The 20917-nt window shown below is 51.6% G+C and overlaps 2 protein-coding genes across 5 annotated transcripts; both read right to left on the bottom strand.

Annotated features, from left to right (window-relative positions):
- Positions 1-8272: 8272 nt before the first annotated feature.
- On the bottom strand, positions 8273-12199 carry insig2 (insulin induced gene 2). Of its 4 annotated transcripts, none has more exons than XM_086145521.1 (7): positions 12064-12199; positions 11552-11757; positions 11232-11404; positions 10701-10825; positions 10459-10625; positions 10268-10367; positions 8273-9715 (listed from the first exon to the last, which is right to left on the bottom strand). In XM_086145521.1, the coding sequence occupies exons 2-7, from the start codon at positions 11662-11664 to the stop codon at positions 9674-9676; spliced, it is 720 nt and encodes a 239-aa protein (XP_086001647.1). In that variant the 5' UTR covers positions 11665-11757; positions 12064-12199; the 3' UTR covers positions 8273-9673. The 4 variants fall into 4 exon arrangements, with proteins under 4 accessions (XP_086001647.1, XP_086001648.1, XP_086001645.1 ...); XM_086145522.1 differs by having other exon boundaries at positions 11899-12171; XM_086145519.1 differs by having other exon boundaries at positions 10459-10825.
- Positions 12200-17017: 4818 nt separating this feature from the next.
- Positions 17018-20131, bottom strand: LOC147234848 (U3 small nucleolar RNA-associated protein 14 homolog A). The gene is made up of 2 exons (XM_086145518.1): positions 18987-20131; positions 17018-18627 (listed from the first exon to the last, which is right to left on the bottom strand). The coding sequence occupies exons 1-2, from the start codon at positions 20109-20111 to the stop codon at positions 17368-17370; spliced, it is 2385 nt and encodes a 794-aa protein (XP_086001644.1). The 5' UTR covers positions 20112-20131; the 3' UTR covers positions 17018-17367.
- Between the last annotated feature and the right edge of the window lie 786 nt (positions 20132-20917).

Genomic DNA, 20917 nt, shown 5'->3' with positions numbered 1-20917 from the left:
TTCATTTATTTCCTGATTCATTCATTCATCCGCTTTCACACTTCTTCTGCAGGGAGAGGGGTTGGAGCCAACCCAGGTGGAAGTAGATGTCAATCCATTCACCCTCTCATCCACACCTGCAGATGATTCGACCTTCACTGCACCGCTGACCTTGTGGCTGAGAGGGGAGAGCCTGGAGAAGGCGTCTTGATAGAATATTATAGAAGGGACTTCTGGAATGACTTCATGTTTGATTCACACTGAGATGGGTTGGTTCACGCACTCGTGCACGCACGCACGCACACACAGAGTATATCTGGACACATCAGAGGAATGTGTGTTTACTTGTTGTCACCCGTCCACGTGGTGGAGACCAGCTGGACTCCTGCCCTCTGGCCTGTCTCAAATTAGATCCCATGCACACACACAGACAGACAGACACACACACACACACACACACACACACGAACACACACACACACATCAACTCCACAGGTGTGAAGGCATGACCAGGGAATCACCTGAGGAGGAACCACAGGAGGATCCAGCCTGAAGATCTAGGTGAGGAGATGGAGACGGTAGAAAGTGAAAACCTTAAACCAGGTGGAACATCTCAGGTACTACTCGGTACTGTGTGTGTTTGGAGATCAGCTGACCTCCACTGACAGCTGATCAACCATATATGTGGTGTGTGTGTGTGTGTGTGTGTGTGTGTGTGTGTGTGTGTGTGTGTGTGTGTGTGTTGGGGAATGGGGTCAGGGTCTCTCCTCAGGGACACATTCTGCGTGTGTGTGGGTGGGCCGGAGTTGACACCTGCAGGAGGAGCCCACAGAGAACCCACTCCTGATCCACAGCAGAACCTGGTGGAACCTCCTGGCAGCAAAGAGAACCTTTGGACTCCTTTGGAACCCCTGGAGAACCCTTTAGAACCCAATGGAACTCTGTGGAACCAGGCCTGTCGATCCTAGTGGAACAGACTGAGTGTGTTCTCAGTATGACAACCTTGTAGAGCTTTGGACACAACACCGGTACAACACTGCATAGACGCATGCACACACACACACATGCACGCACGCACATGCATACATACACACAGGTGGTCAGAGCTGCTGACCCCCCCCTCCACACACACACACACACACACACACACACACACACACACACACACACACACACACACACACACACACACACACACAGCTAGGACAGGTGGTAGGAGGAGGACCAGGAGGTCTGTGTGGCTGTCTGTGTGTGTGTGTGGGTTGACCCTCCTGCAGACCTTCGACCCCCCGATCTCCAAGGCACCTGCTGCCTTACACACAAACTGATGAAGGTCATCTCACACACACACACACAGGAGCAGTGTAATATCCCAACCGCCTCTTGGTAATAACACGTTAATAACATAATGGTCCCATGATGGTGATTTTAGGATGAAGGTCAGTGTGTTCTGTGTTCTGAAGGTCCTCAGATGTTCTGCCCCCCCCGCTATTATCCTTCTCTCCGTTTCCTGGAGGAGCTCCTTCCTGGGGGAGGAGAAGAAGTCAAGGTCGTGAGAAGCCCGCCGTTGTGGTCCTGAAATCCAGAGAAGCTCTGCCAAGCCGAGCGTCGCCATGACGAATGGAGGACTCGCCTCCTTTGTCTGCCCCCCCCCAGCCAGCCGGACCCCCGCCGCCTCCACACACTCATCTGGGGTGTGACTGGGAACGAATCAGGAAGAATTACCTCTCCTACGCTGCTACACACACACACACAGCCGCTGTAGTCACCTTTTATCAAGGCTGCTGTGTGCAGTCACATGAACACACACACTTTTACAACATGAGGATCCTCTGCAGACACATTCAGGGCGACTTCCTGTCCCCCCCGCTTCCACTTCCTGTCCGACGGCATGGATGCGCCGCACCGTTCAAGACTAGGAAGGACGTCTGTGGGCCTTCTTCTCCACCTGGAGACAACCAACAACAACAACAGCAGGAAGGGTCCGACCTGGACTCGTTAGGGGCCAGGCTAACTGAGAGAACTGTCCAGCGGTAATGTGTGTGTGTGTGTGTGTGTGTGTGTGTGTGTGTGTGTGTGTGTGTTTGTGTGTGCGGTTGTTAGCTCCTGCCAGACAGCAGCGCAGCAAAGAGCAGCAGAATCGGGCCCTCAGTGCCTCCATAACGAGCTGCTTCCCTGACAGGTGTGTGAGACGAAAGGGGGGGGGGCGCACACACACGCACACACACAAACACACAATAAACACTCGGGGGGGGCAACAGGGAAAAAGCATGTTTGACATCATTAATTGGCGTCTGTGTAACGAGGGTGAGGATGAGGAGGCCTGTCGGATGAAGATGACCCCCCCCCCCCCCCGCCATCATGGCCGTCGCCGCCATTTTAGTCCAATTAGCATGCGCAGGAAGAGGGAATTAGCGGGACGCTAACGGCGGGGGCGGACCATCACTTCTCTGTCATTAACAGCCTTCAGGAGGACATTAAGGCCATCAGGGTGTGTGTGTGTATATGTGTGAGAGTGTGTGAGAGCGGATGAAAGAGGCTGCTGATACCAATCAAATGAGTCCTTTCACACACAAATTGCTGGCGATCCCAGACCGACTGGACGTGTATGTGTCCCTCAGGAGCGTGCACGTACCATTGTATCAGTGCTCCTCAGCTCCTATCAGCACCGCTGAGCCGGAGATCCATCTGGGGGGGGGTTACAGGTCAACACCTCCAACACAGCCCCAGGAGGAGGGGTCGGTGGAGTGTGACTCCATCCCCCACCTCCACCTCCATTGACATTCATTACACAAGAGCATGATGTTCTTCATCTGCAGGCCTGCTATTATAGTTATTACACAGTTGTTATTACACAGTTATTACAAAGTTGTTATTACAGAGTTATTACAAAGCTCTTATTACACAGTTGTTCCACAGAATAAAGGTGGATCATGGTGCCGGGAGATCCAGAGGCTGAGGTGGAGGTCCAGGAGGACCTTCAAGGGTTGGATATGATGCCAGGGTGTGTGACATTTTTATTATTCCAGCATTATTAATGCTAAGGACATCTTCAGATCTGAGAAGGTCTGGATGTCGCCTCCGGGTCTCAGACGGGTGAGGCTGCGAGAGATCAATAATCAATCATAGATGATCTGAGTGGTGTTTACCGATTTGTATTTGGACCAGGAACTACCTCCAGCAGCCTACTCCAGGAAGCTCTTCCCAGAGGATCCTCCAGGAACCTCCACAAACAAACCTCCCCTTGCAGTCTATTCCTAAAAACCTTCTCCTCCTAGAACCTCCTTCTAGAACCTTCCCCTTCCTAAAAGCTCCTGGAACAAAGCAGGCTCTTCCTCCATCAGGTGCAGCCTCCCTCAGTGAGGTGTCATGGCGCCTCCTCTGGCTGCATGCGTGCATCTATGTGTGTGTGTGTGTGTGAGTCTGTCAGTGCATGTATTTGTGTCTTTTAGTGTGTGCGTGTGTGTCTGTCTGTCAGTGTATGTATCTGTGTGTGAGTGTGAACACGCTGTTCCTCCTCAGGTGTGCATGTAAACCATCCTCTAACAAGAGAGCTCGCTTTCCGGCTCGCGCCCCCCCGCTCCAATGGGGGTGCGTGGGGGTGTCGCGGCTGTCAATCACGACGGCAGCCGCGCGTGCAGGATCACATGGTCCGCCGGCGGAGGAGAGACGCGCTCCCACGCCGCGTGCGCGCACTCGTCCGGGAGACGGGCCGCAGCCGGAACAGATTGTTACGGGGGGGCGCGTGCACGTGCGCGCGTAGGCCTCCATTTCCCGCTCCTGTCGGCAGGTCTCGTGTGTTCGGAGGAGATACAAACGTCAGCCGGAAGCAGGAAGTGGAGGCCGGAAGTACTTCACAATAAAAGCACGTGTGTGTGTGTGTGTGTGTGTGTGTGTGTGTGTGTGTGTGTGTGTGTGTGTGTGTGTGTGTGTGTGTGTGTGTGTGTTGGGGCATCAGGAGACTAGAGGACCAAACAGGACCATGGGGAGGACACAGACCAGGGTGGAGATCTGCTGCTCCTAGATGGTCTGCAGGCTCCTTATCTCTGCCCATGATTGACAGCTGGGGTTTATTTCTCCTGGGAGCCCCGACATGATGCCCCCTGCTCGCTCTCATTACACTCTTATCTTCTGGCCTCCTTCACAATGTTTATCTTTTTAATTATGTGGTGGAGACCCCTCACAGGAGGCCCCGCCCCCAACCTTGATTGAAAACCCGCTGACGTTCTCTGGGGTTCTCCGGGATGGAGATGGAGCCGGTTCTTTCCATGGATGGAGGAGTCCATCCATGGAGGGCGGAGGTGAACAGTAGATGAACAGCCGATCCACACAGGTACAGTCGGACCTCCTGAAGCTCCATCAGCTTCTCCAGCAGACGTTCAGACCTGATGAAACAGCAGGAACCTACAGGTGACTTTGAGGAGTGTCCTCCTGCCGCCACCCACTGGACACGATGGAGCCTAAACACCTCAGCATGAAGGAGCTCCACCGCCCTCCGGCCATCTTCCAGCAGTGGGAGATGAAGGGTCAGGCTTTTTAGGAGGATCGTTGTTTGCAGCATCATGGACACCAACTCCTCACCCCGCTGCCTCAGATCCCGGAGAAGAAACATCACCTTTAGAAGACCTCTGACATAACAGACTGACCAACACACAGGAAGTACTGACATGTGGAAACGACATGAAGAACAGTGGTGGAGGAACTCCAGATACAGAAGAAGACATAACTGTGCAATAACAGCTGGGATCTGTTTAATAACTGTAATAACCGTGTAATAACAAAGGATCGATAAGATGGGGCTTGAACCAAGAGAACAGACCGTTTTCGAAGGAACATCTGGCTCTGAAGATTCCTGTCTGGTTGGTCTTCCTGAATGTCAAGTGGTTCAACCTTTGACTCCAGGCCGTCTGGAGGGCGGGGTCTGCGACCTCCGTTACGTCCCCACTCCCCTCTTGGGCACCCTGACCTTTGACCTGCTCACCTGCTGAGTCTCCAGGAGAGATCCACAGCCTTCGGAGAACCCGCCCGTTTGTGTTCACCATCCTGAGGTCGGCAAGGATTCTCGAAAAATCTCCTCCTTGTGGGCGGAGCCTCCTGATGACAGACAGGCCATCCGTCCAATCACAGCACACATTCCAAGGGGTGGCCGTAAAACAACCACGGGGCATCTCTAATCCCCCCGCTGAGACCGTGACTGAACACACACCTCCAGGGGGTAATCTCCTTAGGCCTGGGTGTATGTGTGTGTGTGCGTGTGTGCACGGGAGCTGGAAGCTGAGGGGGGTGCAGCATGTGTGTGGTCTGAAATAGCAGAACAAACTGTAACATGGACAAGCTGCTGTCTGTGTCCATCACACACACACACACACACACACACACACACACACACACACACACACACACACGTTAACACAAACACAAAAAGCAGCACAAAGATGTTTCCTCACATCTTACTGACTTTGAGTGATGAAACACCAAGCTTCATCACACCTGTGTGTGTGTGTGTGTATGAGTGTGTGCAGATCTCATCCAACCTCCATGAGCAACAGTGTGTGTGTGTTTGTCAGGAGGAAAAAGGAAAGCAGACCATCTGTAATTGGACAGCGTCTGGGGACCATCATCGTCATGGCAACCATGGAGTTGAACTCTCTAGGACCAGGAGGTGCAGAGCAGGTGAGCAGGGCCGTTCAGAGGCCACCACAGCACCCCCCGGTGTCCCGGGGGTGGACGGAGGACCTGAAAACCGGTAGGCTGGAGCTGCAATGCTCACACACACACACACACACACGCACACATGCACACACACACACACACACACACACACACACACACACACACACACACACACACACACACACACACACACACACACCGCTGCTCCGGCCATAATGGGGATTGAGGGACTTGAACGTGAGGCTTCCATGTGTGACTTCCTGAACCCCCTCTCCACACACACACTGACATGAAGTGTGTGACTTGTCTGCTCTCTCAGATGAATCACCTGAGAACTGAGCCACTCTTTGTGAAAACAACAACTTCACCATCTGCGTCTATATGTGTGTGTGTGTGTGTGTGTGTCTTGGCGGGCCGAGGGCCCCACATTGATGTTGGGATGAACTGGTTGCTATGGTAATGTGTTGACTTCCTTCAATGGATGGACGGCCTTAGGACCAGGAACAATGAGGAGCTGGTGCACACCTTCAGGGAGGGTGTGTTTGTTACGGTCTTTGTATGTTAGAGTGTGTGTGTCAAAGTTAATAGATGATTGATCAGCTGTACGAAACCTGCAGACCACCAGAGGACCAGAGCCTGGACCTCCACCTTCTCCCTGAAGGCTCGAGCGCCCCCTGCTGGCCGCCCATGGACCTGACCTCCAGTCTTAATGGTCCAGGAAGGAGTGCTGATCTTTCCAGTTGTGGGATGGAGCATCCAGAGCAGGCCTGACCCACGGCTCCATATCTGTTTCTCAGACCACTAGGGAGGCCTTGTTATGTGACACCCTGGAGCAAGGAGTTCTGAGGCAGTGCTGCACCAGGTTCTGCAGGTTTTGCTCCTGAAACCCATTCTTCAACTGCTGGAGAGAAGAACCTCTGCTCACTGCTCCATGCATCCTTTGTCTGCAGCCTCCGACCCACAGCAGCCTCCTGGAAACACTATCAGCAAACACTCCTCCTCCACCCCCCACCCCACCTCCCCTTTCTCCTCCTCCCCGTGCCTGCTGAGGATGCAGAAGCTCAACCTTCTGAGGGGACACAAAACAAAATAAACGAATTGGTGGAAAACGAAGAGGTGCGGAGGACAAGGAGAGCCTAAGGACAGGATAGTTAGACTTACGGAGTGTGTGTGTGTGTGTGTGTGTGTGTGTACGTGTATGTGTTTGGGGGGGCTTAGAGGTTGTCGTTGGGGGTGGAGCTGCTGACATGGCAGACCAGCATCTGCGGTGTTTGGAGCGCCGCCGCCGCCATGATGCTCCTGCTGCATCCGGACGGGCGGCGATGAGCTGATTGTAAATGATGTCTTCCCATTAGTGCACGTATTACTAGTGCTGGTGTGTGTGTGTGTGTGTGTATGGGGGGGGCAGCGGGCTGTAACACAACACCCCCCCGACACATTTAAATAACACACAGCCGCCTCAGCATCGCCCCCCCACCTCCGTCAGCTGTGATTTGCTGCTCGTTCACACTCAATAACCACGCCAGCGCCTTTCACCTGCAGTGCACGTGGGTGTGCATGAGGCCTGCGGGCGTGTGTGTATGTGTGATCTGGGGATCTGTGCACGGGCGGGATGATCACATGAATCAGGCCCAGGTTAACAGCGGATCAATAACCCGAGAATCACCGGCAAACAGGAAGTGAGTGCTGCAGTCTGGGTCTGGTGCGGGGGGGGGGGGGGGGGGGCTCAGGTCGATCAATAAGTCACCATTAAAATCCATTAGGCCGCCGCCGCACCGCGGCCGACACCTACAGCCACCGGCGATCAATACATACAGGTTCACACATCATTTGTGGTCACCTTTCAAGCAGTGATGGACCAACACACTCCACCCCCTGGGTCTGATTCATGCCTCGCCACCCTCACACCCCCGCCCCCTGCGTCCACGCCTGGACCCCATGGTTGGGCTTTGTGGCCGGCGGCCTATGATAAGGACTGGGGAGAAAAGAGTTTCAAATTAAAACCAACAAATACGATTAGCAAAAACATAATCAATAATCAATCATTCTGAAAAACTCCAAATTAAAAATAATCAATAAGTGGATTATTGGAGCTCACAGCCGTGACCATGAGCCATCCATTGCTAAAAACCTAACAGAAAGGACTTCCTGTACGGATGAGGTCAGCGGCCAATGAGGAAGCAGGGTGTGAGGAGGCTGGTGTGAAGTGCGGAGGCGGCGGCCCTTGCTGCCTGACCCCGCTCCTGTCCTGGGGAGGGAGGTAATTGCTTGTCAAGGATAAATAGAGAGATTAATGAATTCATTAGCAGGGGGGCTGGCTCCTCTGGCGGCCATGACACATCACGGCTTTTGTTTTAGCAGCCAGTTAGCATATAACAACAACACCGGGGGGGGGGGTAGGGGGTGGGGAGGGACCTCCTCAGTGTGATGCAGATCAAGAGCCTTCATTACTGCACTGAGGAAGAGAAACGCACACACGCTATTTCCAACACACACACTGTGACTTAAGCTGTGTTCAGAGGTGAGTACTGCTGGTGCAGAAGGAGAAAGTCCCTGGAGGTTTCAGGAAAGCATCAGCGGTTTATTTTGCTACTGGACAGGAAGTGTGAGGCGACCAGGGTTGGGTTTTCCAGAAGGTTCTCTTTATTGGTGAACCCTTAGTAGTTACCGCCGGTGACCTCTGACCTGAAAGCTTACTAGCAGCCTGTAAGGATAGACCGTATCAGAGTCCATATGTCCAAGAGTACTACAAAAATACTGTTAGTAAATACTTTCATTCTAATCCCTTGAAAGATGTCCCTTAATTGATCCAGTTCATTGACAAATGATTGGTCCCTTCCTCACCCCTCCCCCACAGCTAGCATCTCCTGTCAGCACAGCTAACCGGCCGTGCTGTTGTTGGAGGGTTCTTCTTGATTGCCTGAACCCCATCCGTCCAGACCCCTCTGCTCGTTCCCATGGAAACAATGCAGGGAGGAGTAGGAGAGGGTTCATGCACCTGGTGCGTGAACCCTCTCCTTCAGGCTCCAGGTGGAAATAATGTCAGTGGGTGTGAATGCATTCATCCCAGGGTCAGAGCATGGCCATCGGTTCCAGGTGTGAATACATGAACATCGCTGGCCAGAAGATCACATTTGCTCAGTGCGTGTGAGAGGGATGAGGCAGAAGCCTGATGTTCTACCTTGCTCTTGGGAAGGAGATTCCCTTGATAATCTCATAAAAATACATCTTTTCAGTTTTCGGTTATTGCTATGCTAGGGTGCGGGATATAGTTTAATGTAGGTAGAATATGTAGATAGAACCCGAGGTGACTCAAGACACTTTCCGAATCCAGTTCACTGTCTGCATCAACCACAGGAAGTTGGAGGATCAGAGTCCTTTCAAAATAACATTTGGCATTGCTGTAATTTTTGGGAAAGCTGATTTTCCCAGCAGGGTTCACTCTTTCTCCTCACAGGTGTGAGGCGTTAGCAGTCCAAAGGTGTGAATATGAGGGAGCCTGGGCAGATGTACTCCGTAGTTTGCACTCCAAAAGTCACATGATCAACAGCCTTCCGCTCAATCTCTCCAACAGTTAGTTCACAGCCGGTCCAGGGAGGGGCACTGTCTGGGCTGCTGGGCGGTGGCGTTTGTTCCTGCACTCCATTGGTGTTCTCTGACCGTTGGCAGCACCCCCGGAGGCCACAGCTAGCGCAGAAGTTGTCATCAACAAATAGCTGGGCTACTTCCTGTGAATGAAGGGGCAAGTCCACAACCGGCCTTCGGTCCTGGAGCTGAAGGTTCGGCCATTATAAAATGTTTTCCATATTGGTGGATGGGTGAAGGAGGTGAGGTTGAGGAGGATGAAGCCAGTCCCCTCACTGATTGGCACCAAGAAGCCCCGGGCGTTCAAACCCCGGAGCAGTGTGAAGGTCAGAGGCCCCGCTGAGGTTCGGAGCCACCGACAGCTGCTGGCCCCAGGAGCTCCAGAGGAACGTCACAGAATGTCTGACAGTTGACCAATGCCGAGGCTGGAGCTCCATTAGTCCTGGTGTGTCTTCTCCTGGATGAACTTGTACTCGTACTGGAGGCACAGACAGACAGGCAGGGACTCAGGGGGAGCACAACAGGGCCGCTGTCAATGGGGGGCTAGTCAAGAGTGAACGAGTCTATATGAGCGAGTCAGTGTGAGCCCGGTCAGTGTAAACGAGTCAGTGTGTTCTTTTTATTAATTGCTATTGTATCTTTTTTTTAATTTTTATATTGAGTTCTATTTTTGATTATTCCCCACTTGACTCGGTAGCAGGAGCTGCTTTCAACAAAGTGTATTTCCCCCTGACGGATCAATAAAGTATTCTGATTCTGATTGATTTTAAATGAGTCGGTGTGAGCGCGTTGCTCTTAATGAGCCAATGATAAGTCTGTGTGAGCCAGTGGCTGCCAGCTGTGAACAGGTAAACCAAGGTGGTCTCCTCTGCCACACCGGCTCACTCACTGTCTTCAAACCAATCAGACATCACTACCACTCGCTCGTCCAGCTCATTCATTCATTATTACCAGGGCGATGGTCTGAAACCGCCATGTTTTGACTCATTACTAAGAGACAGCGTTTCCAGTGGTTGATGGAGGAGCTCACCAGGGCCAGCTGTCGCCCGATGCTCCCCATAGTGATCACGCCTGCAAAGAAGATGCAGGGCAACCAGGAGCGGATGTACAGGAAGTCTGGAGATGTATATCTGGGTGGCAGTGGAATAAGAAAAAAAAAGCGGGTTACATGTGTGCCCCCCCCCCCCCCCATGAGGCAACGGTGGCTTGGTCGAGACTCACTGGAAGACACCATTGTAGACCAGCAGCTGGGTGGCCAGCGTGGCCAGCAGGGCAATGCTGACGCCCAGGCCAAAGCCACTGCGGGATCGGTCGAAAGTCCACCACAGCCCGATTGACAATGCCGCCAGGGTCAAAGACAGCTGCATGTTGTTGGCAAAGTCCACTTTCTGAAGGGGGAGGGGGTCAAGGACAACTCTAGTAGCAGGTGAACTGAAAACACCTACACGCAATTGGAAGGATACAGCACTGGCGTGGTTGATGCCAACGAACACGGCCACACAGCGCATCACACTGGACCACTCCCTCTTGAATTTGTGGGGCTTGCCCAGACGCCGGTCGATGCAGGGGTACAGGAGCCCGATCATCGCTGGGGGGGCAGAGACCTTCTCACAACATGTTCTGCGGCTTCACGTCGCTATCAGCGGCACAGACAGAGGAATAAACACACACAATCCTCGGTCCTGTCGACTCTGCTGGTGGAGCTTTGACTGACAGGTAAAAACGCCATTGTAACCCTTCCCATCAAAACTAAAAAACTAATAGGGCCTCAAATACAAATTCATTTCTACACATACACACACTCTCCACCCCCTGGGGCAGGAAGCTGGCACTGTGTATGGGGAGGAAGCAGCCTCAGGCTGTTTGCTCCGTTGCCTGGGACTCCAGGCGAGACAATGGCCAGGAGAAACTCTACTCCAACTAGGACAGGAAGTGACCTCAAAGTCAGCAGGAAGCGAGAACCTTATCTGTGTGTGTGAGTGTGTGTGTCGTACCCGAGGCCGACCCACAGCAGGGTGCCACCCACCACGCCGAGGAGAAGATGCTGCTGAGGACGTCGGGGGGGAAGAGCGTGACGTTCCTCTGCACCTGGAGCAGGTTCAGGACCAGGGCCAGAAAGACCCCAACCGAGAAGAGCATGGACCCCCGGATCACCAGGTTTGTGGTTCTGCAGAGAACGCGCTGAACATCACTTAATCAATCAAGCCATCAATGACCGTGGCCCAGACCTTTCCTACACGCTAAACCACGTAAGCCTGGTTCTACTTCACTTCGAGCTGCTTGCAAACATCTCCATCCATGCTGGCCTTCAGACCTGTTGGTAATGACGGAGATGTAGGGCCCGCGGGGTGGCCCGGGGGTCGGCCCGGCCACCGGGCCCTGCTGCTGCTGCCCGGCGTCACTCATGGCCGTCAGCGTCCGGGACATCGGGAGGTCAGGAGGTGACGCCTTCAGAGTTCCCCTCTAACAGCCGATGGTAGGAGGAACCCGCGGAGAACCAGGACTGGACAACAAGCAGGCCTCTGAGGGTCAGAGGAGACACATCATGGAAACAGGAGGGGACCACAATGGCGGAGGCAGCTAGCTTAAAAACAATAACATCGGTGTTAACGAAAGTCTGCGACAAAACCAGCACCCGGAAGTGTCGTGACCTGGCTTCACCTTGACGTGACGTCACCGGCGCGCGGTCACGGCGGTTTTTGGCGTTAAAGAACGGGGGCACAGCGGCGGCGGCGGCGGGGTTTTGGTTTCGTCGCTACTAGCTGCTAGCTAGCCGCCGTCGACCGGCTAACGCTAGCAGGAGCGCTAACGGCAGCCGCTCCTCACCTCTCGCCGCTGGGCTCCTTCCGCGGACGCGTGCGAACATTCCCAGGGAGGTTCGTGTCCGTCAGCGGCCGCGAGCTTCTCCTCCTACGAAACAGTCTGAGTCAGTCCGCCGTCTCCGGACACGAGCCGCTTCCGGAGCCCGGCGGGCAGCCAATCAGCTCTCGGGGGCGGGGCGTGACAGCGCTGGCCAAGGCTGGCGCGTCACGTGACCGAACGGAAGACCGGTACATCCAAAAATGACGAAACGCGAACACGATGGCCCTTTAACCAGTCGGAGTAAATAGAATTTCGTCATTTAAATCATTAAAACGGTCTTATTAATATATCAATATTACTAATACTCTCCACTCTTAATGGAAATAAAGTAGCAATAAATTACATTCAATGTATGTGAAAGAGAGCCATTTAAAACAATTGTTATTTTCACAAGATTATAATAGAGTGGAAAACATTTTCCTCCCTGTCAATAAACAGTTATTATGGAGTTATTCCAGACAGAGAGAATGAAGGGCAGACTTTTGACGGCTGAGACTTTTACAGACTCACAGACCAAAACGCCTTAATCCCCACCTCCACTTAATCCCCCTGTCATGCTCCTCGCTGCGCCTGGGGATTACACCGCACACAATATCACATAACACACAGACACACACACACTTCTAGGGAGATCAGGTGTCACGTCATGGCGGCGCAGACAGGTGAGGAGAGGACAACAATGGGTCAATTGTTATTATATGAAGAATATATTGCTAAATTTGGTGTTGCAGTTCCACAAATGAATATGACATGACCTGTAATACTATTTAAAGAAGTGTTTTTCAACTGTCTATAGGCTCCGCAGCAGAGTGACTTGTAACAATTCTGAATTTTTTTTTAAGAAAGTGTTGTTGTTACAAAGCACAAACGTTCAAGTCAACATATTAGGAACATTTTAATAGGTGAAAATATTCCTACGGCTTCGGTAGTTTTTTGGCTTTCTCGATATAGTGATTTCAATCGGAATAAAATATGGCTGACTAGTAATGAATTCTGTCTGAACAATAAAATCCAGGAAGTGTCTTACAAAATTATACACAAAATATACCCAGCGGGAAAAAAAAAAACATTAGAAAGATTTAGAAATTATATACATATATTTTTTATTCATTTGACAGTGAAGAAACCGTGGGTGCTGCCCCTGGTGTTTGGAGGTCTCGCCGCTCATCCCGTCACCTCTGGCCCCTAGCTTCCTCCCCAGCGGCGCCCGGCGCCCCGGCAGGAGGCGTATTTAACCCTGTAATTAGGTGATAAAGCAAGTCTGGGGGGATTTCAATTAGTCGTCAAGGGCTACTGGAGGCCCCTGATGGGACGGGACACCATCGATCATCCTCATGCCGCCAAAGGCTGAGGGCCATTTAGAGCCCCCCAAGCCCCACAGGATCACCCTGAGTCGTAAATGTCACCCCTGTCGGACTGTGGCTCTTAAATAATAACCACCTGACCTCTCTGTTGTCTATAATTAACCTCTTACCCCCAAACACCCCCCACCTCTCAGCTGCCATGACAGGGCGGGAGGGGTGGGGGGCGAAGGAAGCCTGGATACGGATCTATAGGACTGTCATTTATTCATTCATCATCATAAAGGACTCAAAATACACTCTAAGGACATATTTACGTGTGTGTGTGTGTGTGCGTGTAACATTACCAACACACACACACACACACAATATGTGAATATACTCATGTATGTATGTGTTTTGATGTATGTGTGTGTGTGTTTGTGCACATTGAAATACTCTTTATATTCGTGCACACGAAAGAGTACATATGTATTTGATATCTCTAAATATATATATATGAGTGTGACTAAAGAATAACATGTCTATGTATAAATTGTGTGTATATAATAGAATCACACACTCGTGTCAAAATTTGATATTTGATATATTTACATATTTGTTGATTTTATACATTTGGTTTGTGTACATATGATTGTTAGTGTGTGTACATATCTGTAATTTGGTTATATATGTACATATGTGTGACGGTACAAATACACACAAACTGTGTTTGAAATGTGAACATATATAAGTATGTATGTGTGTGTACGGATGGATGCATTGTATATCAGGCTGTCTATGACACTTGTAATACAATCACACACAAACACACACACACACACATTTATCTGATCTGTGAATATATGTGTGTCTGAGTGTATGTATCTGTGCATCTGGCTGTATTTGTATGTGTGTAGGTATATTTATACGTGTGTGTGGTTTTACAATTACACACACACACACACACACACACACACATATATATATATTTATATATATAAGTGAATATTCATGTATTTGAGCGCATGTGTGTATGTGTATAGATATAGTGTTCGTGTGTGTATGTGATGCTAATGCTTGCGCTAGCGCAGCGCCTGGTCCTCAGTGATTAGACCTGATTGTGATGGAAATGAAATGCAGGGCCCTCTTCAAGAAAAGTCCACATGTGTGTGTGTGTGTGTGTGTTTGTGTGTGCGTGTGTGTGCGTGTTTGTGTGTGCGTGGGTCTGCGTGTGTGTGTGTGTGTGTGTGGTGTGCACGTATTGTCCACCCTGTCTTGTTCTGTAAAGAAAAAAAAGAAAAAAAGTAATAACAAAAAGAGGAAGGCAAAATATTGGAGGTAAATCTGAAATCCAAAACATCTCCAGACCTTCTGAGTCCACCTGGAGAAGGAGAAGGTGGTCACAGTGGCTCCACGGGGAAGGAAGAACCTCAGTATGCGAGGGAACGTGGACTTGAAGCCGCACAGAGACGTGATCCACCACCGTGAAGAAGCTGTATGTCCTCCGTGTTCTTCTCCTTGAACAACGCGCACGCAGATGTGAACGGCGTGGGAGCGAGGAGACAGCGCCCCCGAGCGGCCGCCCACGGGACTGAACACAAGACCATCCACGGAGGACCAAACAGATGCACGGAACAGATTCACTAAACCGGAAGTCGTTCATGACACCGTTGTCATGGTAATGGTTAAATCGGATCGGGATTATCAGGTAGGAGAATTTCTATCTTTAAATTACGGGATTGGAAGGAATATCGTGAGAGCAGAAGGTGGAAAAGGGAGACGAGGCTGTGTTACTGCAGGGGATGAGATTAAATTCAGATTAGGAGGTCCAGTTCCAAGCAGGAGGATGGATTATGGTATCAGGTTGAGATTACGGATGGGAAAATGTAAACGATGGGATTACGTTCAAAAGTGTAAATGATGGAATTAAGATTAGGATTAAATTAAAAATTGGATGGTAGGAGTGATTTGAAATTATGGATTCAAATCTTGTGATGGGATTACATGGAATTATCAATCAAAATTTAAATAGTGGGATTTGACTGAGATTGTGGAAAATTAAAGTGTTAGAAATTTAAAGTTATGGGATTAGATCAAAATGATTGATAAAAAAATTATATAAATTATGGGATTAGACGAAATTAATCAAAATCTAAGTAGTGGAATTAGATTGAAATGATGGACAAAAATTAAAACGATGAAATTTTCAAATTACGAGACAAGGTTAGAGAAAGATGAGGAAAAAAATGGGATTAGATGAAATGATCAATCAAAATCTAAATTGTGGGATTATGTTGAAATGGTGGATCAATGGTGAAATTAGCTTTAAATTATGTATCGAAAGTTTAAATTGTCAGATAAATGGAAATGACAGATCAAATGGTTTGAATGATGGAATTTGGTTGAAATTGTGGATTAAATGTTTAAATGAAGGGATTAGTAGAAATTATTGATCCAATTTTGAGTTGTTGGATTAGGTGCAAAGTACAGGACAAGCCTCAAATGAGAGCTCAAAATTTAAATGATGGGATTAAGGGGAAGTTATGGATTAAAGGTTTAAATTTTGGGATGAGCTAAAATGAATAATCCAATAATGGGATGAGGCTAAAACAGTGGATTCAAGGTTTAAATCGTGGGATTAAATTGAAACAACGGATCCAGAAAGCCTTTGGGATTAGGCGCAAATGACGCCATGACAAGTGGAGCAGATTTCATTGTCATTCAGACGGTAGGATGGGATTATGGGTTGTCTTGAACGAGTCGGGATGAAGATCCTGGTAGCCGAGGCGGGCGCTCCACTCATCAGCCCCCTCCTCCTCCCCCCTGACAGGTGTGGGATTAACTCGGCCGAGGCCAGAGCCGTTCATCCGCACCGGATTAAATTAATGGAACAAATTTGTGTCTAATTAAGATGAAGGTGTGTGTCAGCTGTAACCTTGCCGAGCTCTAATTATGTACAAATGATTTATCATGAAGCCACGCCGGCTGATTAGCTCTGACAGGTGGCGCCGCCGAGAGGTGCGCAATCTGAGGAGGCCCCGCCCCCCCGCCGACGCAGATCCTCAGCCCGGGGCGGCGAGGAAACATGGGGATGGACCTGCAGAAGGAGGAGGACACGCTGGGATGAAGCGTTCTCATGTGTCTGGAAAACATGGCATCTTCATGAACCCTCATCCGTGTCTGCAGGCTCTGCACCATCAGGGCCAGACCAGACCCAGGTGGTCCTTTCCTGCAGAGCTGTGGAGGTTCTGGATGGTCTCATCTCAGGTGTGCCATCTGGAAGCATCTGAAAGAACATCTCAGACCGTCAGGAGGGTTGATTGGCTGGGTGGGTTTCCTGCTGGCAGCCATTACAGGACTGTCCATCACGGCTGTAATGGCCGCTTCGCTCGCCGCTGGACCAGGAAGGGCCGAGGCTCACGATCCACCTCCTCCCACCCTGACCTGGGAGCTGCAGAAGAAGCCTTTTAGATTATCTTTATATTTTCACACATGCACATCTGCATATCAGATCAGTGACTACATTTTCTCCAAGGCACAAGCCTGCCTTCGAGGGCAGGGGAGGACCTCCAGAGGAGGAGGGAGGGAGTGAAACGGAGGAACGTTCTCATAATCAGAAGTAGAACAACCATCACGGGTGTTGTGGTTTGTGTTTATTAAAATGAGAGAAAACCCAGGAGACTCGTCTGGAGCTGAGCTGGTTCATGAGGGAGCAGCTCCTCCTGGTGGTCACCAGGAGCATCAGGTCCAGACAGAACTACAGGCCAGCGCTCAGCTCCAAACAATGAAAAGAAAAAAAAAGAACGTCTGTGTTGGAACAATCATCTGGAAACATCTGATGATTAACCAGCCCGGGGAGAGAAGCAGCGGATCATCCTTCAGACCTCCTCCTGTTTGAAGACATCTAACACGAGGACCAAGCTGGACATGCAGATGAATCGTGAAGCCCAGCAGAAGGTGGAGGTCCTGGCAGTGTGTTTTCAAGTCAACGCTTCGTTCGCCGTGAGTTCTGCCTCCTCCGAATGGCGCCTGTCTTCTCCTTCTCCTCCTCCTTCCCCTCCTGCTTCCACTGATCCTTGGCGTTCTTGTCAAGCTGCTCGGCGCTGAGCGGCGGTATGACGGCGCCGAGGCGTGTGAGGACTCTGGGCGCCGTCATCTTCTTGACGGAGCACTCTGTGTTCCAGGCGCGACCCACCGGGGAGCGGATGCTGGCCTGGAACTGGAGGGGGTCTTGGAAGGGGAAGGGCAAGGCGCTCACCTGGTGCAGGTGCAGCGCCGCTTGCCGGCCCTCCTGCACGACGACATCCGGCAGCCGCTCGTCCTTCCTGGGTGGCGCCGGCGGCGCCTTAACGCGGAAACGCCGTCGTTTCCTGGCAGACGGGAGCAGGCCAATGCCTCCCCACTCCCCCCAGCCGGGCAGCGTCAGGTCCACGGCCCGGGGCTTCCCGGCATCCTCCTGCTTCCGCTTCTCCTTCAGGAAGTCCGCCACCACGTTGTCCCCGGCGAAGGCCTCCCTGATGAGCCCCCGCTGCTGCTCCTCCTCCTCCTCCTCCTCGGACTCCTCCGCCGCTTCCACCGCCGTCAGCGCCAGCGGCGCCCGGACAACAGTTGTCTGCTTGGTCAGAACTTCGTTCAGCTCAATGATTCTCTTCCTCTTGCCTTTGGCTGCTTTCTGATTGGTCGGAGGTGGTGGTGGTGGTGGTGGTGCCTCCTGGGGCAGCTCCTGGTCCTCCTGGTCTCCCTGGTCTTCCTGCTTCTCCTGGGCCAGCCGCTCTGACTCCTCCTGCAGGAGGCTCTGTATTTTTCTCAGTTCCTCCCCGAGAAGAGTGCTTCCACTGTTGCCAGCCTCTGCATGGTCTTCTTCCAGCTCCTCCTTCTCATCTTCAGCCTCCTGGACTGCCTGGGGAGCACATTCTGCCTCCACGGGTGCTTCAGGAGCTGAAGTGGCTGCTGCTTTTCCTCTGAAGAGGCTGGTGAACTCCTCCAGCTCCTGGTCGTCTTTCTCCTCTTGGGCCTGACGCATCTTCCTCCTGGCGTCGAAGCCTCGGAGCAGAGCCTCCTCCTCAGTCTCGTCCAGCTCCTCCTCCTCCTCCTCCTCCTGCTCTCCAACAGCGACAACCACCTTCTCCTCCTCAGCCAAGTCTCTATTCTGCTCCTCAGCAGGGTCACGTGTCAACGCCCCCATCATCCAGGGGTTGGAGGGGTCGGCTCCTTGCTCCGCCTCGTTGACGAAGCCCGGCAGATGCTGCAACCACAGAGAAGGAGAAGACGGTCAGAGAGGAATTTGATTTCGGCATAAGATGAATGACAGCTCAGCTGGATGGAGGTGACCACCAGGAGAACCTCCACGTGGGCAGTTCATCTGCTGTTCTAATCTACTTGCTGGACTGGGAGGAACACGACAACCTGACCGAGGAGAGTGACCTCAACATCAGCAGCTGTGAAGGCCTCTCTGCAGGTGCAGGTATTGAGCCAGGCTCCAGGTCTGAACCTACACCTCGCACCCGGGAGGTGCAGGTCCAGGCCTAACGGGCGCCTCTATGCCAATCGCCAGGTCACTTCCTGTTTAGGACATTCAAATAATCAGAGAAGAAAGATCAGCACCTCCTCCTCCTCATCTTGCTGCAGCTTCTCCTCTTCCTCCTCCTCCTCCTCCTGGTCCAGGGGGGCCTTCAGCTTCTGGGTGAGGTCCCTGTTGACCTCCAGCTGCTGCTGCATGGCCCTCCGCGCCCCGAGGTCGTACTTGGCCATGACAGCCTTGGTCTTGGCCCACTTGCTGCTGTTCTGGTGCTTGAGGGACATCCTCTCCTGCATGCGGCCCCGCTCCATCTTCTCCAGCTCCTCCAGGGCCGCGGCCGGGTCCGAGCGGACCATCTCCTCAAAGCGGGCCAGGGCCTCCTTGCGCTTGCCCTTGTTCTGTACGCGGTGGAACTTTTTGCTCTTGATGCGGTTCTGCCTCCGGGACTTGGCCTCATAGTAGGACTGCAGGGCCCGCATTTTCTGCAGTTCGGCCCGCCGGGCCCGGGCCTCCTCCAGATTCATAGCCCGCGTGGCGTCCTCCTCCTGCTGGGTCAACACCGGGTCCAAGATGGGCTGCTTGTTGGCCTCCAGCAGGCCGAGGATCTCCTGCTCCAGGGGGGTCCTGGCGTTTAGCGGGGCCGTCGCCAGGGACCTGGGCCCGGACGAACCCTGATCCAGGGGGAAGACTAACTGCTCGGCCCGCCGGTTCTGCTGGATGATGTCCTTCCAGCGGGACACGACCACGGCAGCCTTCTTGAAGGACACGTCCCTCTGGATCCGATCGCTCTCCTGCCGGCTCAGGGGGCTTTGCAGGGTCAGGTTGCCCTGCTCCAGCACCCGCAGCTGCTTCCGGGTCTTCACGGAAACGACGGGCGTTCGCTCGGTGGTGCCCAGCAGGTCGGACAGCTCTAACCGGTCGCCTTCGCCCTGAGCCGCAATGGCAAACTCGGACACGTTGACGGCCGCCTCGGAGCGCTCGGCGAATCGCCGTCGCCTCCCGCCCAGTGCGCTGATGGCCTCCAGCAGCCGGATACGCCGCCGCTCGTCGTCCGGCTCTTCCTCCTCCGCGCTGCTGAGATGTTCCCCATCATCGTGCTTCTCCTCCACCTCCTCGTCGAACATCACCGCCTCCTCGTCCTGCTGCTGCGGCTCCTCCGCCGCCTTCTTGCGGCTCGTCTTGCGCGCTTTCTTCTTCGTTCCTCCAGCCATGTTGGATCTGCCGACTCCGCCGCTGCTCCGGACACATTGACGCTGTGCCTACACGTGTGCCGTAAAGCAACGTCGTGACGTAAACACTGCCGCAAACCGGCGGCGCTGACGTAAAGACCCACCGCGCACGCGCGAAGAATCACCGGAGTCACTGAATTCCGTTTCTTTTCATCACAACTTCCACACCAGTTTCTTTCTCAAGAGACGACATAAAATTTGGTTTACTTTTTAGCAACAAAAGAGATGAACTATGTGTCAACTATGTGTTATTTTAGGCCTGGCCAAGTTCTTCATTCACAAAAACAGTATGCAAAAATGTTCCCCAAATTTTACTTTCTTCATAAACGATTTTGAATTATATAAAAAAATCCTTTAACTTATGGAAAAATCCAAAAACCAAAAAATATACAGTTTGATGTCTGAGATTCCTTGTGAACCACCAACTTAATTAAATGTTATATTCCCCTTGCAAGTTTTTTCCCTTTCTTTTTAATTTTATTTGTCTATCTATTTATTTAATGATTTCCTTTTACTTTCTTTTTCATCTAGCATTACACATTTTTCACAAACCGTTAATACTATTAACTTCTGATTACATAAAGAACGAATGTTCTTATGTCCTTTGCTTCCTCATCCCTGGTTGTTTGGTTGACATTCAGTTCTACCTTGCCATGTTTATTTGTACATATGTATATTTGTGTGTACTATTCATGTTCAATAAAAAAAAAAAAAAGTCTGTCTCAAACCGCTGTCATTTTCAATGATAACGTTCAAGTTGGAAAGGAAACTGAATATTATTTCAGAAT

Source organism: Fistularia commersonii, chromosome 4 (genome assembly GCF_037954325.1).
Source record: "Fistularia commersonii isolate RoL2024-O1a breed Wild chromosome 4, RoL_Fcom_v1.0, whole genome shotgun sequence".
In the NCBI taxonomy this organism is placed as follows: Eukaryota; Metazoa; Chordata; class Actinopteri; order Syngnathiformes; family Fistulariidae; genus Fistularia; species Fistularia commersonii.
Note: the sequence above shows the minus strand (reverse complement) of the source record. Positions and strands in the feature narration are given on the sequence as shown.

Excerpts from the sequence above, each read along its gene's own strand:
- LOC147234848 (XM_086145518.1), bottom strand. The coding sequence starts at position 20,111 with ATGGCTGGAGGAACGAAGAAGAAAGCGCGCAAGACGAGCCGCAAGAAG. Across the intron at positions 18,628-18,986 it reads AGCAAGATGAGGAGGAGGAG|CATCTGCCGGGCTTCGTCAA; the intron begins GTGCTGATCTTT and ends CTGTGGTTGCAG.
- insig2 (XM_086145519.1), bottom strand. The coding sequence starts at position 11,664 with ATGTCCCGGACGCTGACGGCCATGAGTGACGCCGGGCAGCAGCAGCAG. Across the intron at positions 11,405-11,551 it reads ATCTCCGTCATTACCAACAG|AACCACAAACCTGGTGATCC; the intron begins GTCTGAAGGCCA and ends CGTTCTCTGCAG. Across the intron at positions 10,368-10,458 it reads GTCTACAATGGTGTCTTCCA|ATATACATCTCCAGACTTCC; the intron begins GTGAGTCTCGAC and ends ACTGCCACCCAG.